Below are 13,740 nucleotides of genomic sequence, written 5' to 3'. Positions count from 1 at the left end.
CTGCAGTAAGGGACCGTTTGTGGCAGTTGGTGTTTCGAAGGCTGCTACAAATGATGAAGCTCCCATTCAGCTCTTCCCTTCTGGATTGAAGGTGAGATGAGGTGAGCAGCTCTGGTGCTGGCACGACCCACAGTGGAGCGCTCCGGCGTGGTGTACCAGGGGGTTTCCTGAACTGGGGAAACCTCAGGGAGGTGGAGAGACCCTCCAGGAGCTGGCAGCTCGTGCGAGAGCGGCTGACGAGACCTGGGTAGTGGCAAGAGCTGCCACGGCCGAGCCCCCACAGCTATAAAATGGGAGCGTCAGCCAGGGCACGGCGCAGCAGGGCGCACGGGAAGGGCGCTGTAAGTGCCGGCTGGACCAGGGAGCAGTGGGCTCTGCTGGGCAGGCTGTGTCCGCAACTGCTGCAGCTTCCCAAATTGCTCCAGTGGAAACGTGCTGCTTCCCAGGTGCCGGGCAGCACTTACAGCAGCAGTGAGCACACCTGTGGGAGCTGCGCCCACCAGAGGAACTCCTCCGCTTAGCGGCAGAGCTCTGGGAGGAGGTGATTAGGTCCAGGAGTGTCAGGGAGTCCGAGAGAGAGAGAGATTGCTGGAACTGCACCCTACCTCCCTGGGACAGGCCTGTCAGGTGGACAGGACATGTAATACAGAGGATTGCAGGGACAGGGAAGGGATCTTACCCCTGTACTCGGTACTGGTGAGGCCGCACCTCGATGAGTGGGTTCAGTTTTGGGCCCCTCACTCCAAAAAGGCCCTTGAATGACTCGAGCGTGTCCAGAGAAGGGCAACGGAGCTGGTGCAGGGTCTGGAGCACAGGTCTGATGGGGAGCGGCTGAGGGAACTGGGGGGGTTTAGTCTGGAGAAGAGGAGGCTGAGGGGAGACCTCATGGCCCTCTACAACTCCCTGAAAGGAGGGTGCAGAGAGGGGGGATGAGTCTCTTGACCCAAGGAACAAGCGCCAGGCCAAGAGGGAATGGCCTCAAGCTGCGCCAGGGCAGGGTCAGACTGGCTCTTAGGAAGTATTTCTTTGCAGAAGGGGTTGTTGGGTGTTGGAATGGGCTGCCCAGGGCAGGGGGGGAGTCCCCATCCCTGGAGGGGTTGAAGAGTCGGGTTGACCCAGCGCTGAGGGATCTGGTGGGATTGGGAACAGTCAGTGTGAGGTTCATGGTTGGACTGGAGGAGCTTCAAGGGCTTTTCCAACCGAGATGATTATGTGGTTCTGGATTCCCTGTCCTCCCTCCACCTGGCAGAACATGGTGACTTAAGGGATAGGGGGGAGTGGCAACAAGTTCCTGCCTGAGGCAGCAAGTGCATCTCCTCCCTGACTACCCCACCTTCCCAGGTGCCCCTGCATAATAGGTACGAGGCTCTGCAAGTGGAACCAAACAGTAATGAGGACGATGGTCCATCTAGGTTGGAGGTGTTGCCAAGGTCAAGTCAGCCTGCGCCCCACATCAAAACCACTTCCATTAAGAAAAAAAGACAGTTATTGTCATAGGAGACTTTCTTCTGAGGGGAACAGAAGGCCCAATATGCTGACCAGTTAGTAAGGTCTCCTGGGAATCTGCTTTTGAAGGTATTGCGGTCCGTGAATGCTGGTCACTTAAGAGCCATCTCTTACGAGCACAGAACAGGTGATTCCAGTGTCAGAAGTCAAGCAAGTGGGGCAGAAGGCTGGCTTGGATGAGCAAGGATCTTCTTCTAGAGCTTAGGTGGAAAAGGAAAGTGTATGGACGTTGCAAGTAAGGACAGGTGACAGAGGAGGCCTACAGAGATGGTGTTCGCCATTGTAGGGAGAAAATTCATGCAGCCAAAGCTCAATTAGGGTTCAAGCTGCCCAGTACTGTGAAGGACAACAAAAAGGGCTTTTAAAAATACATTAACAGCAAAAAGAGGATCAGAGATAACATTGATCTGTCACCTCACAAATAGGGACGTAGACAAAGTGGAGACATTTGATACCTTCTTTGCCTCTGTCTTCAACACCGATGATGGGCCCTGGGACCCCGGAGCCCTGTGTTGGAAGACCATGACTGGGGGATGATAAACTTGCAGCCAAACCTGAACTTGTTTGAGACGCTGCTCCAAGTGGATGCGCATAAGTCTGTGGGGCCCAATGGCATTCATGCCAGGGTACTGAAAGAGCTGGCCAATGTCATCGTGGGACCTCTCTTGGTTATTTTTCAATGGTCTTGGGAGTCTGGAGTGGTCCCAGTTGACTGGAAGCTGGCAGATGTTGTCCCAATTTTCAAGAAGGGTAAGAAGGAAGACCCTAGTAATTACAGGTCTGTTAGTCTCACTTCAGTGCCTGGTAAAATTACGGAGAGTTATTATTCTGGGAGTTACCGAAAATCACTTGAGACACAATGCAGTCATTGGTCATAGCCAGCACGGGTTCACGAGAGAACTTAATTTCCTTTTGTGACAAGATGACCCCTCTAGTTGTTTAAGACAAGTCAGTAGACGTGGGGATTTTTTGGATTTTAGCAAAACTTTTGATACTGTCTCTCACAGTATCTTTCTGAACAAAATGTCCAACACACAGCTAGACAAGTCCATAATACAACAGGTGAACAATTGGCTGATGGGTCAGGCTCACAAGGTGCTTGAGGTTACATCAGGCTGTTGGCCAGTCACCAGTGGGGTTCCCCAGGGCGTGCCAGTGCTCTTTAATGTTTTTATAAATGTTCTGGACAAAGGAATTGAATGTACATTAAGTAAGTTTGCTGATGATACTAAACTAGGAGGAGCTGTGGACCCCCTTACTGGTAGAGAGGCCTTGCAGAGAGATCTGGATAGACTAGAGAGCTGGTCAATCACCAACCATATGAGGTTTAACAAGAGCAAGTGTTGGATTCTGCACCTGGGAAGGGGTAATCTTGGTTATACCTACAAACTGGGGGTTGAGGGGCTGGAGAGCAGCTCCACAGAAAGAGATCTGTGGGTTTGGGTTGATGGCAAGTTGAATATGAATCAACACTGTAACCTGGCAGCCAAAAGGGCCAACAGTGTCCTGGGGTGCATCAAGCACATCATGGCCAGCTGGTCAAGGGGGGTGATTGTCCCACTCTACACTGCACTGGTGTGTCCCCACCTTGAGTACCATGTGCAGTTTTGGGTACCTTAAAGTAAGGACATCAGACTATTAGAGTGTGTCCAGAGGAGGGTGACCAAGATGGTGAAAGGCCTCCAGGGCAAGACTTAGGAGGTGCAGCTGAGGTCACTTGGTTTGTTCAGCTTGGAGAAGAGAAGGCTGAGGGGTGACCTCATCACAGTCTATAACTTCCTCAAGTGGAGGTGGAGCTGCTGATCTCTCTCTGGTGACCAGCGATAGGACGTGAAGAAATGGAATGAAGCTGCATCAGGGGAAGTTCAGATTGGACATTAGGAAAAGGTTCTTCACTGAGAGGGTGGTTGATCACTGGAACAGGCTCCCTAGGAAAGTGGTCACGGCACCAAGACTGTCAGAGTTCAAGGAGCATCTGGACGATGCTCTTAGTCATATGGTTTAGCTTTAGCTAGTCCTGCAAGGAGGTGGACTTGTTGATCCTCTTGGGTCCATTCCAACTTGAGATATTTTATAATTCTATGATTCTACTTGACGGATCAAAGGTGTAGAAAGCCTTGTGCCTCAGCAGTGGAGACAGAGGAGACAGTGGGTTGCAGGTCCTTAACACACAGGAGCAGGAGGATATAATGGAGTGGGAGAATGTGGGAAGACCAGTGGAGAATATCTTTGCAGAACTGAAGGCTATTTCAGCAGAGGGGGATGCTGCAGTGCAAGGTAACACATTTGTGGCTGTGCTTCCCTGCTGTTTTGGGGTGTTTTGGAGAGAGCAGGTCAAAGTAGGTTGAGAAGGGGCGACTTCTCCATAAAGAACATAGTGGGCTTCTTCCTTGATCTGCTGCCCTTTGATTTCTTCAGGCCTGGCAAAGCTCTTTCTATCTTGCTGATTGATATAATTCCTGTGCATGCATCCTCCTCCCATTTCAGAAGGAGAAAATTGAGCATGAGAAATGTTGCCTGAAAACAGAGTTCTTGAAATGCCAACAGAACTGGTGCTGCTCGGAGCTCAGAAGATGGAAAGCTTGCCCTGCAGCAAGGAATACATGTTACTGCCAAGCTGTGCGGCAGAAGCTGAAAGCAAAGCTGGCCAAGTCCACAGAGGAGACCAGATGCGCAGAGGAGACAGAGATGCACATCGGGGTGCTGAGGGAGGCCCAGGTTTCCTGCAGGGGCCCAGAGGAAGAAGACGTGAGGAGGTCAGAGCTGTGGGTTGGCTGGTTGGCAGCCCCTGTCATCCCTGCGGTGGGGGGAGAGGGCAGGAGTGCCTGTGGGCTGCTGTTGCCATAGGACACTGCTTCCCTGGTATCCAGCACCCTGCTGTAGAGGTGACTGGGTTGTAAATTGGGAGGAGGTGGAATCACCAGATGAGTCCAAATAACTGGTCCAGCTTCAAAGGTGCCCTAGAGAAAGGTGCTTTGTCCACACTGTGTCTGTCCTATACTGTGTCACCTTGTTGCTGGATCCCTTGCACAGTGTTGGGTCTCTAATGGTGATAATGTCCCTGGTAGCCAAACAGGCGTTAGAGGGACTGGGAGCTGGTCTCTGCTGGTTGAGTCCCAAGGACAGTTATTGCTGGGGGTCTTGATTTAATACCTGGCTGGTGGAACCTGTACAGAAGGGACTTGGTTGTCTTACTGTGCCTCTTTCCTCTTGGCTAAGGCTTGGTTTCCTGTGCTGCAGCTGACATATCGAGGGCTGTCATTCACCCTTTTTAAAGCTCACTTTCTCCTCAGACATCGTCCCCTGCTTCAGTGCCCTGGCCTGCTTGGACCAGCAGTTTCACCTGTAATGTGAAGTTGGAGGCTGAAGAAAAAGGTGTTTATGGGTCTGCTGCCTTTCCCCCTTTTCTCAAAAAGATGATTGCAGTCCAGGGAGGAGATGGACCTCAGGGGAAAACCAGACCCTTAACAGAAAGGTAAGTGGTAGGTTGCAGGCTACTGCCCCACACCTTGATGTGTCTTCTGTCCCTTGTTTGGAGTCTGTACTGAGGCCGCGTGGAAGGTCTTGGTGAGATGCAGTTTTCTGGAAGAAGTCCTGGCCAGATCTGGTGGGTCTGCCCTGGGTAGTCTTCTCTTCCCTCCCTTTTTGAGTGAGGAGTCTGCACGACTCAAATGCTCCTTCATCCTCCTGTGTCCAGACAGAGAAGGGGAGCAGGGTGGAACAGAGGGAGGAACAGAAGTCCTTGCCAAGTTGTTTTTTTTTTAAATCCTGGTTTCTGCGTATCAGTATTAACACCGTCACACCCTGTCAGCTAAATTAACCTCCAAGAGTACAGTTCTCCAGGCCTGTGGTCAGTCTGGATGGCAGCTGATGTGGCTGCCTCTCCAGGGCTGGAGCATTCAGCTCTGTCTGGCTGTGAATTGCTCTGTACAGAGACATCTTTACGCAAGAGGACATCTTTACCCAAGAGAAAACAGATACCTTTTGGCTTCCAGCAAGGAAACGGGTTTCTGGCTGAGATAATTTCTCCGGACAAGTCTCGCTTCTCTTTAACTTGGGGGTGTGTGTGTTGAGATATGATTTATTGGTTGGTTTGTTTGTTTATTTTCAACTTCTCCACGCCCTCCTGAAGCCCTTGCTGCCCATGTCATGAGGGAGCAATGTGGGCTGCTCCCACACGGTGGCACTCCTTGCCTGGCTGAGGGGCTGCCTGCCTGTCCCGCGCTTGTCCCTCCTGCCTGGCCACTGGGCCTGCCCGCCGGTTGCCCAAGGAAAGGCCTGCGATGGGGATGCTGGGTTGCCATGACAGCAGGCGAGTGGACCTCGGCATCTCCCTCCTCGTGGACATGGTGCCGCTGGCTAGCGGATCCCAAATCCACCCGGTTGACCTCCTGTGCCTCGCGGGATCTCGGGGAGGGAGAAGGCCGCGGGGTTACACCACCATTGGAAACACTGTGTGATAAGAACAGTACTGCTCCTCCCTAGCTGCCTCAGAGCAGCAATTCTCAAAGCTGCTTCTCTCATCGTGATGATGGGGCCAAACACCTCCTGTTGCCCTGTTTTCCCTGCCTCAGCTCTTCCCCAGGCCCCTCGTTTCTCTTCACTGCTGCTACGCTGAACTACTTTTTCCAAACACGAGCTCTCCGCAGCACCTCCAACAAGCTCCATCCACACCTTTGCCCTCCAACCCTGCTCGTCTCTCCCGATATCCCTATAACTCCCCCACACTTTGCTTTCTCCTGTGCTCCTCCTTGTGCCCACGTTTCTTGTCCTGTTTGCCCAGAGCTGTCGGGAATCCATCGGAGGGCCTGGGTCATAACACAGCTTTGCAGCTGGACTGGCCCTTCCCCTCCTGAAGTCAGACTTTTGATTGTGTTACCAATAGGGCAGGTATCCAGGGCTCTGGCAGGCACAGGATCTGCTTGGCTTTGTGGACAACATGCTCTGAATGATTTTCTAGCTGCAGAAGCTTGGCATGGCAGCGCGTCACAAACGTACCTGCCTGCCAGGCTTAGTGAACTGCCTCAGGCAGATGGATTTCAGACAGGACATTTCTGTGGGTTTTTTCTTCAGGAACAGCCGTTCAGCCTCACCGCCATCTCAGATGGGAGACGGGCAGTGGGGCTGGGTAGGTAGGGAGCCAGGGTCTTTGGGGTTTGTAGCTCTCCTACTGACACATCCCCTGCATGAAGTGAGCGTGGCAGCTGCTTGTCCTGAGAGCAGAGCGAGCGTCAGGAACGTGGTGCTGTAGAGAGGCTCATGCCATGAGTTTCCGTCAGCAGCAACCCTCTGTGCTGCAGCAGCAAAGGCCTGGCCAGGAGGAGGGTTGATCCCCACAGCCAAGGGGTGGGGAGTTTGCTACAGCCACAGCAGTTACTGAGGTGTGAGGTCAGCTGTACTGTGAACCGGGGCACTCCAGCCCGCTCACCCTCTTTTTTCTTTTTCTTTTTCTTTTTCTTTTTCTTTTTCTTTTTCTTTTTCTTTTTCTTTTTCTTTTTCTTTTTCTTTTTCTTTTTCTTTTTCTTTTTCTTTTTCTTTTTCTTTTTCTTTTTCTTTTTCTTTTTCTTTTTCCCTTTTCCTTTCCCTTTCCCTTTTTCCATTTCTTTTTTTTTCTCTTTCTTTTTCTTTTTTCCCCAGCAAGCCCAAGTTGACCATAAAAGAAGAAATACTGGAAAAGCATGGAGACCTAATGGAAGCTTCACCCCCAGACCTGACTTGTCCCAGTGCCCCTACTTCACCCCTTCAGAAGAGCTTTGCAGTACCTTACGAAGAAAGGGGAAAACTTCTGCACATAAAACAGGAGGATGTGACTGTAGGTGACAGCTCACACACCTGTCTGCTCAAAGAGCAGCTGGGCACTCTGAGCAGCACCAGCCCTGCTAACGGTGCATCGCACTGCCTCAAGGCAGAGACTCCAGTAGCTCAGCAGATCAGAAAGAGACTCATGTGGTCCAGGGGAAGCTGGAAAAGCAAATGCCAAACTTAATATCAAAAAGACAGGCTGGAGTGTGTGTCTAAATTCATACAGGACCACAAAAGACATAGATAAGGGATTCTTTGTGGCAGTTGGTGGTTCGAAGACTGCTGCAAGTGGTGAAGCTATTTGGCTCTTTCTTTGTGGATGGAAGGCACGACTTGACAGATCAAAGGTGGAGAAAGCCCCATGCCTCAGCAGTGGAGACAGAGGAGAAAGTCCCTAACACACAGGAGCAGGAGGATATAATGGAGTGGGAGAATGTGGGAAGACCAGTGGAGAATATCTTTGTGGAACTGAAGGCTATTTCAGCAGAGGGGGATGTGCTGCAGTGCAAGGTAACACATTTGTGGCTGTGCTTCCCTGCTGTTTTGGGGTGTTTTGGAGAGAGCAGGTCAAAGTAGGTTGAGAAGGGGCGACTTCTCCATAAAGAATGTAGTGGGCTCCTTCCTTGATCTGCTGCCTTTTAACTTCTTCAGGCCTGGCAAGGCTCTTTTTATCTTGCTGATTGTGCTCGTTTTGCCTGGCATAGAGTTCATTTTGCTCATCATAGCTTGTATGGTACTATGTTTTAGTGCTGTGACTAAACCAGCCTTGATAACACACCCACGGTTTTAGCTATTTCTGAGCGGGGCTTAACAGAGTCAAGGCCTTTTCTGCTCCTTACAGTGCCCCACCAGCGAGGAGGCTGGGGGTGCAGCACAAGAGGTTGGGAGGGGACCCAGCCAGGACAGCTGACCGCAACTGACCAAAGGGATATCCCAGACGGTATGACATCATGCTCAGCTATAAAAGCTGGGGAAAGAAGGAGGATGGGGGGGACATTCAGAGTTATGACATTTGTCTTCCCAAGTCACTGTTACACGTGATGGAGCCCTGCTCTCCTGGGGATGGCTGAGCACCTGCCTGCTGATGGGAAGTGGTGAATGAATTCCTTGTTTTGCTTTGCTTGCATGTGCAGCCTTTGCTTTACCTATTGAACTGTATCTCAACCCATGAGTTTTCTCATTTTTACTCTTCTGATTGTCTCCCCCATCCCACTGTGATTGGAGTGAACGAGTAGCTGCGTGGGGCTTAGTTGCTGGCTGGGGTTAAACCATGACAGTTCTTTTTGGCACCCAATGTGGGGCATGGAAGGTTTGAGATAATTACAGATTTGATTGGAATGTGCTAGATCAAATTAATAGCTGTTATTGCTGTTTAGCTATTAACCGAGAGGCTCCTGTGCTTGCCACGGGTCTTGCTCGCCTCACTGTATATTAGTCTAGTGCTCGTTAGTGGCTGCTTTTTGCTTTTGTTGCTGGCTGTACTGCTTATCATCTTACTCTGCTGTGCCTGGGAACATTCTGATACCAGCCATGGCGATGCGCCTGGGCTGGCCGGTGGCCAGGGCATCGCTGCTGTTCCTGTGCTGCTGCGCCGGACAGGCTGGAGCTCCACGGGAACTCGAGCGAAGGGGCCGTGACCTGTGGGTGAGTCCACGTGGGAGCAGCACACCCCGAAGGGTCTGTGGCCGAGGGTAAGGCCATGCCCGAGCAGGTACACCTTGAGGCGCCTGTGGCCGTGGTTATGTCCATGACACAGCAGGTGCCTCTGAAGGGACCGTGGCCCAGGGGTAGGTCCACGCTGGAGAAGGGACACCCTGAAGGATCTGTGACTGTGCACGAGGTGGTGCTGGAGCACGTGGCTATGGACAAGCCCATGACAGAGTGTGTACACTCCTGAAGAGACTGTGGCCGTGGGTAAGGCCACGCTGGAGCAGGTTCACTCCTGAAGGGACTGTGGCTGTGGGTAAGGCCACACTGGGACAGGCGCACCACAAAGAGACTGTGGCTGTGGATGAGTCTGTGCCACAGCAGGTACAGCCCTGGAGAGACTGTGGCGCGTAGATAAGGCTCCACCTGGAGCAGGTACAACCCCGAGGGACTGCGATCCATGGAAAAGTCTGAGCCAGAGCAGGGGCAAGGGCAGGAGTTCACGGCAATGTTAAACCCGATGGTCTGGTCCAAAGGGACCAGGGGTGGAGACTGTAATGGAAAGAGCTTTAAGTTGTTGTCACCCATGATTTGAGTAGCATGTTACAGGAATTTCTATAGCAGGAACTGCCTGAAGCAGTGGAGGACGAGCCTTACAAGAAGCAGTGCAAGTGCAGCAGTGACCCAACCTGAGCTGGCTTTGGTGCCCAGTAACTCCCTGTGGGCTCTAAACACCTGCCTGCCAATGGGAAGTATTGAATTAATTCCTTATTTTGCTTTGCTTGTGCTCATGGCATTTGCTTTACCTTCTAAACTGTCTTTATCTCAACCTATGAGTTTTCTTACTTTTACCCTTCCAATTTCTCTCCCCCATCTCACTTAGGGGAGGGTGAGTGAGCAGCTGTGTGGGGCTTAGCTGCTGCCCAGGGTTAAGCTGTGACACCAATCGATATAATTCCTGTGCCTGCATCCTCCTCCCATTTCAGGAGGAGAAAATTGAGCATCAGAAGTGTTGCCTGAAAACAGAGTTCTTGAAATGCCAACAGAACTGGTGCTGCTCAGAGCTCAGAAGATGGAAAGCTTGCCCTGCAGCAAGGATTACATGTTACTGCCAAGCTGTGCGGCAGAAGCTGAAAGCAAAGCTGGCCAAGTCCACAGAGGAGACCAGATGCGCAGAGGAGACAGAGATGCACATCGGGGTGCTGAGGGAGGCCCAGGTTTCCTGCAGGGGCCCAGAGGAAGAAGACGTGAGGAGGTCAGAGCTGTGGGTTGGCTGGTTGGCAGCCCCTGTCATCCCTGCGGTGGGGGGAGAGGGCAGGAGTGCCTGTGGGCTGCTGTTGCCATAGGACACTACTTCCCTGGTATCCAGCACCCTGCTGTAGAGGTGACTGGGTTGTAAGTGAGGATCCTGCTGTTGGGAGGAGGTGGAATCATCAGATGAGTCCAAATAACTGGTCCAGCTTCAAAGGTGCCCTAGAGAAAGGTGCTTTGTCCACACTGTGTCTGTCCTATACTGTGTCACCTTGTTGCTGGATCCCTTGCACAGTGTTGAGTCTCTAATGGAGAAAAGGAGCAGGGAACCCCAGTGCACATGGTGGTCCTGGTAGGAAGGGGGATAGCATCTGGGTGTGTGATGGGAGGTATCAGATCCAGGCTCTTGCCACTCTCTCCTCTTGGCTTTTGTCCTCTTGCTCACAGTGTTATGGAGAAACTTAAGAACCTGCATATGAATGTGAGGTGGCTTCTCTCGTTCATCCTCCTCTACTTGGAGCTCCAGAATATTAACTTTGAGTCGGATCAGGTGGATTAGGTCTTGCAGACCATACTGGAGGAGACAAGCATCATGTTGGAGTAGTCCCCTCTCTCCTCTCACTGTGCCTTTTGCAGAAGATCATTAATAAAACCCTGTTTTTTTGTGCTCTAGGTCATCATTCTGGTTGGGGAGAGGGTTCTCCTCACCTTCTGGTCTTGCAAGACCAGCATGGCTCCTCTTCTCCCCACTGCTGGGAGCTGGGCTTCCTCAGGTGATGAAAGCCCAGAGGCAGTGTGAGCAGAGGGGACTGCAGTATGGGCACGGCTCCGAGCACAGCCAAGCTGGGTCATGCCTCGCCAGCAGACATTTCCAACGGCCTCTTTGCTGCGTTCCTTAGCACTCTGGGTTGAGTAGCAGAGAGGCAGGGAGACCTTGGCCATGGCTGCCTGGCTACTGGTCTAAGAAGTAGCCCAGGAGAGTGCAGCCCGGGCACGCTGTGGCCGTGATGGAGTCTTCTTTTGACTAACACAGCTGACTGGCTCAGGCTAGAGCAGCATGGTGCTGAGGTTCAGAATTTGGGCCTTTTCACTCTGGGAAGCAGTCTCGAGTCCATAGATCTGATCAGCCCACGCAGCAGCTAAACTGGGTCCCTGCCTGTGTTTTCCTCTTAAGTGCGTCTGTTTGTTTGTTAAATAATGTAGCAACACAAGGTTCCTTGAACTAAATTTATCTTCCTGTGTAGCTATGGGAACAGTTGGTGGTACAGTGATGCTGGGGCTTTCAGTCAGATCTGCTGCAAGGCTCCAAGCTAGTGTGGCTGAGCCCAGGTTCTTTCAGCAGATGCTGTCCTGCGTGGGAGCTTCGCCTTTAAACTTTCTTTTTAGGCTTATTTTCTTAGACTCTTCTTTAGCCAGCAGCATGACCATCCTGTTAACCTGCGAAATGTCAAGAATGATGGGGTGTTTGGAGGAAGACGTGGTGTTCAAGAGTAGCCAGACATGACACAGGGGAATGACTACACTCAGCCCAAAGGATGCTGCAGCTCCCCATCCTGCCTCCAGCATGGTTCATGGGAAGAAAGTAAGGGCAAGGGCAAGTGCATGTAGCTCAATATTGTTCAAGCCTGTACTTATTTCCAGCTGAGAAGCTTCCTGAATCAAACATGGTTTCCTACAGGTATAAAATGACTGGCTTAAAGGCGCTGAGGAGAAACCCCACCTTAGAGTCATGCATTCACTGTCCTTCCTGAAGCACATTCTCTTGCCCAGATGGTGCGTATGGAGGAGAGGGTACGTGGGTGGCCAGCACAGCACTGCTCCCTTGACTCAAACACTTCATTTATCCTGGAAAGGCATGAAACCACGTGACAGAAACCAGCGGCTTAGGTGGTATCACCAAACATGTGTAGTATGTGTTGCCTGAAAGTCAGAGTTGAGCAACACAGTTCTGTGGACAGAGACTGCCCTAGCCTGCGTGGTAAGGACTTTGCCACGTCCTTTCCCCCGTGGCTGGACTTACATTACCACAGAAGTTACTTTCACTGTTGCTAGTGGAGATAGAAAGGACGTGTCTATACAACTGTGTTTTTTCTGTGGTCTGTAGGTGCTGTCTCTGGCTTTACCGTTCCTGATTTTCTGTCTGGTTGAATCCCGTTTTCGTTTTCAGCTCATATTTCTAGATCTCAGACCTGTTTATGTGACCTCTCTTGACATTTTCAGATTGTGCTGTGTTTTCAGCTGTGTTTTCAGGTCAGTACTGTGGGCGGTAACACTTCAGCTTGAAGGTAGCTCCCTTATCTGCCTCCATTCATGTTTTGAAGGTAGCATTTCTTATCTCCATTCATGCTTGTTTTTTTGCTTTTGACATCTCACCAGCTGGTCCTCAAGCCACAGGACTACAGCCCCAATGCATTTAATTTTCAATAGAGCTGTTGAGGAGATTGAATCTGCACCAGGATATCGCAATGAGTCAAAGTTTTACTTTCACAATGTTTGGGATACTTGCATTAGTTGCATGAAACATGGTTTCTGAGGGCAAAATAGTCAGTGATCTTGGGGATCTGTCATGCTTCTGATCATGCTAGGAAGTTTTATCCTAAAGGTCAGTCATCCTTTGAAGCATCTGCCCTGGGCAGGGGAAGAGACAGACCTTTATTTTCTTCTCCAAAGCTGCTTCTAAAGCAGGAAATGTCCACACCTCCTTCAGGCTTGATCTCAGAGCTCTTCACAGCACATATGTGTTGAGCTAGTAATCTTAGCTGCTGCTGCTCCTCTTTGTGTCTTGTTTATTCCATCCCATTAGAACTAACTCTGGGATCTGAACTTTATCCCTAATACTACTTGACCTTATTTATTTAGAAGATTATTCACAGACATCCTCAATATTTGTCATGTCATGTGCAGAGCCCTGGGGCTAGACCCCATCTCTGAGAGGGAGCTGTGGCACAGCCTGCGCTGCTCAGAGCTCCTCCTGGTTAATTCCTGCCATCCTGGGAAAGGAGAACATATTTGCGTGATGTACAGAAAACAGACGCTCAGGCGTTAGTGATAGGAATGGGCTTTGCAGAACGAGAAGGTGGTGAGAAAAGGGCAGCTTTGATGCAAGCATCAATTGGCAGAGATCCGTGAGCCTACGGAAGCATTTAACAGCTTGTGAACAGTTAGCAGGCTTCATACTCTCACCTCTCTGTGTCTTGCACTGCCAGTAAGGCAAAATACATGCTCCTTACAGCAATACGTGGGTCTTTTGACGTTTCTTGAGCTGGTTTGTTTTCCTCCCAGTAAAGAAATAACACACAAAGCGGTTCTGTGATGGAGCATTTCCTAAACGGATGTAACCTGGCAAAGAGTGCAGCTATTAATTTTCCTTAGATAAGCTGGTATCAAAGTACCTGGTTTTGAAACTTGGCACTTCTCTCCTGCATCTTTCAAAGCTTGCTCAACAGTTCCCGTGCCAGAAGCTTGATGCCATAGTAGTTTGGGGGGATTAAGTTGTGTAGTGAAGATAAATACTTATTGCAGGTGAGGAGGTCA

General features: G+C 50.9%; 1 protein-coding gene across 2 annotated transcripts; it reads left to right on the top strand.

Annotated features, from left to right (window-relative positions):
* Positions 1 to 35: 35 nt before the first annotated feature.
* Positions 36 to 8,082, top strand: LOC141949211 (uncharacterized). Of its 2 annotated transcripts, none has more exons than XM_074882534.1 (4): positions 36 to 91; positions 3,994 to 4,262; positions 4,800 to 4,981; positions 7,144 to 8,082. In XM_074882534.1, exons 2-4 carry the CDS (start codon positions 4,017 to 4,019, stop codon positions 7,490 to 7,492), a joined length of 777 nt encoding a protein of 258 aa, XP_074738635.1. In that variant the 5' UTR covers positions 36 to 91; positions 3,994 to 4,016; the 3' UTR covers positions 7,493 to 8,082. The 2 variants fall into 2 exon arrangements, with proteins under 2 accessions (XP_074738635.1, XP_074738634.1); XM_074882533.1 differs by having other exon boundaries at positions 43 to 101.
* The last annotated feature ends 5,658 nt before the right edge of the window (positions 8,083 to 13,740 follow it).

The sequence above is a fragment of the Strix uralensis genome, chromosome 13, assembly GCF_047716275.1.
Source record: "Strix uralensis isolate ZFMK-TIS-50842 chromosome 13, bStrUra1, whole genome shotgun sequence".
NCBI classification, from domain to species: Eukaryota; Metazoa; Chordata; class Aves; order Strigiformes; family Strigidae; genus Strix; species Strix uralensis.
This window is presented reverse-complemented; position numbering and strand designations above follow the sequence as displayed.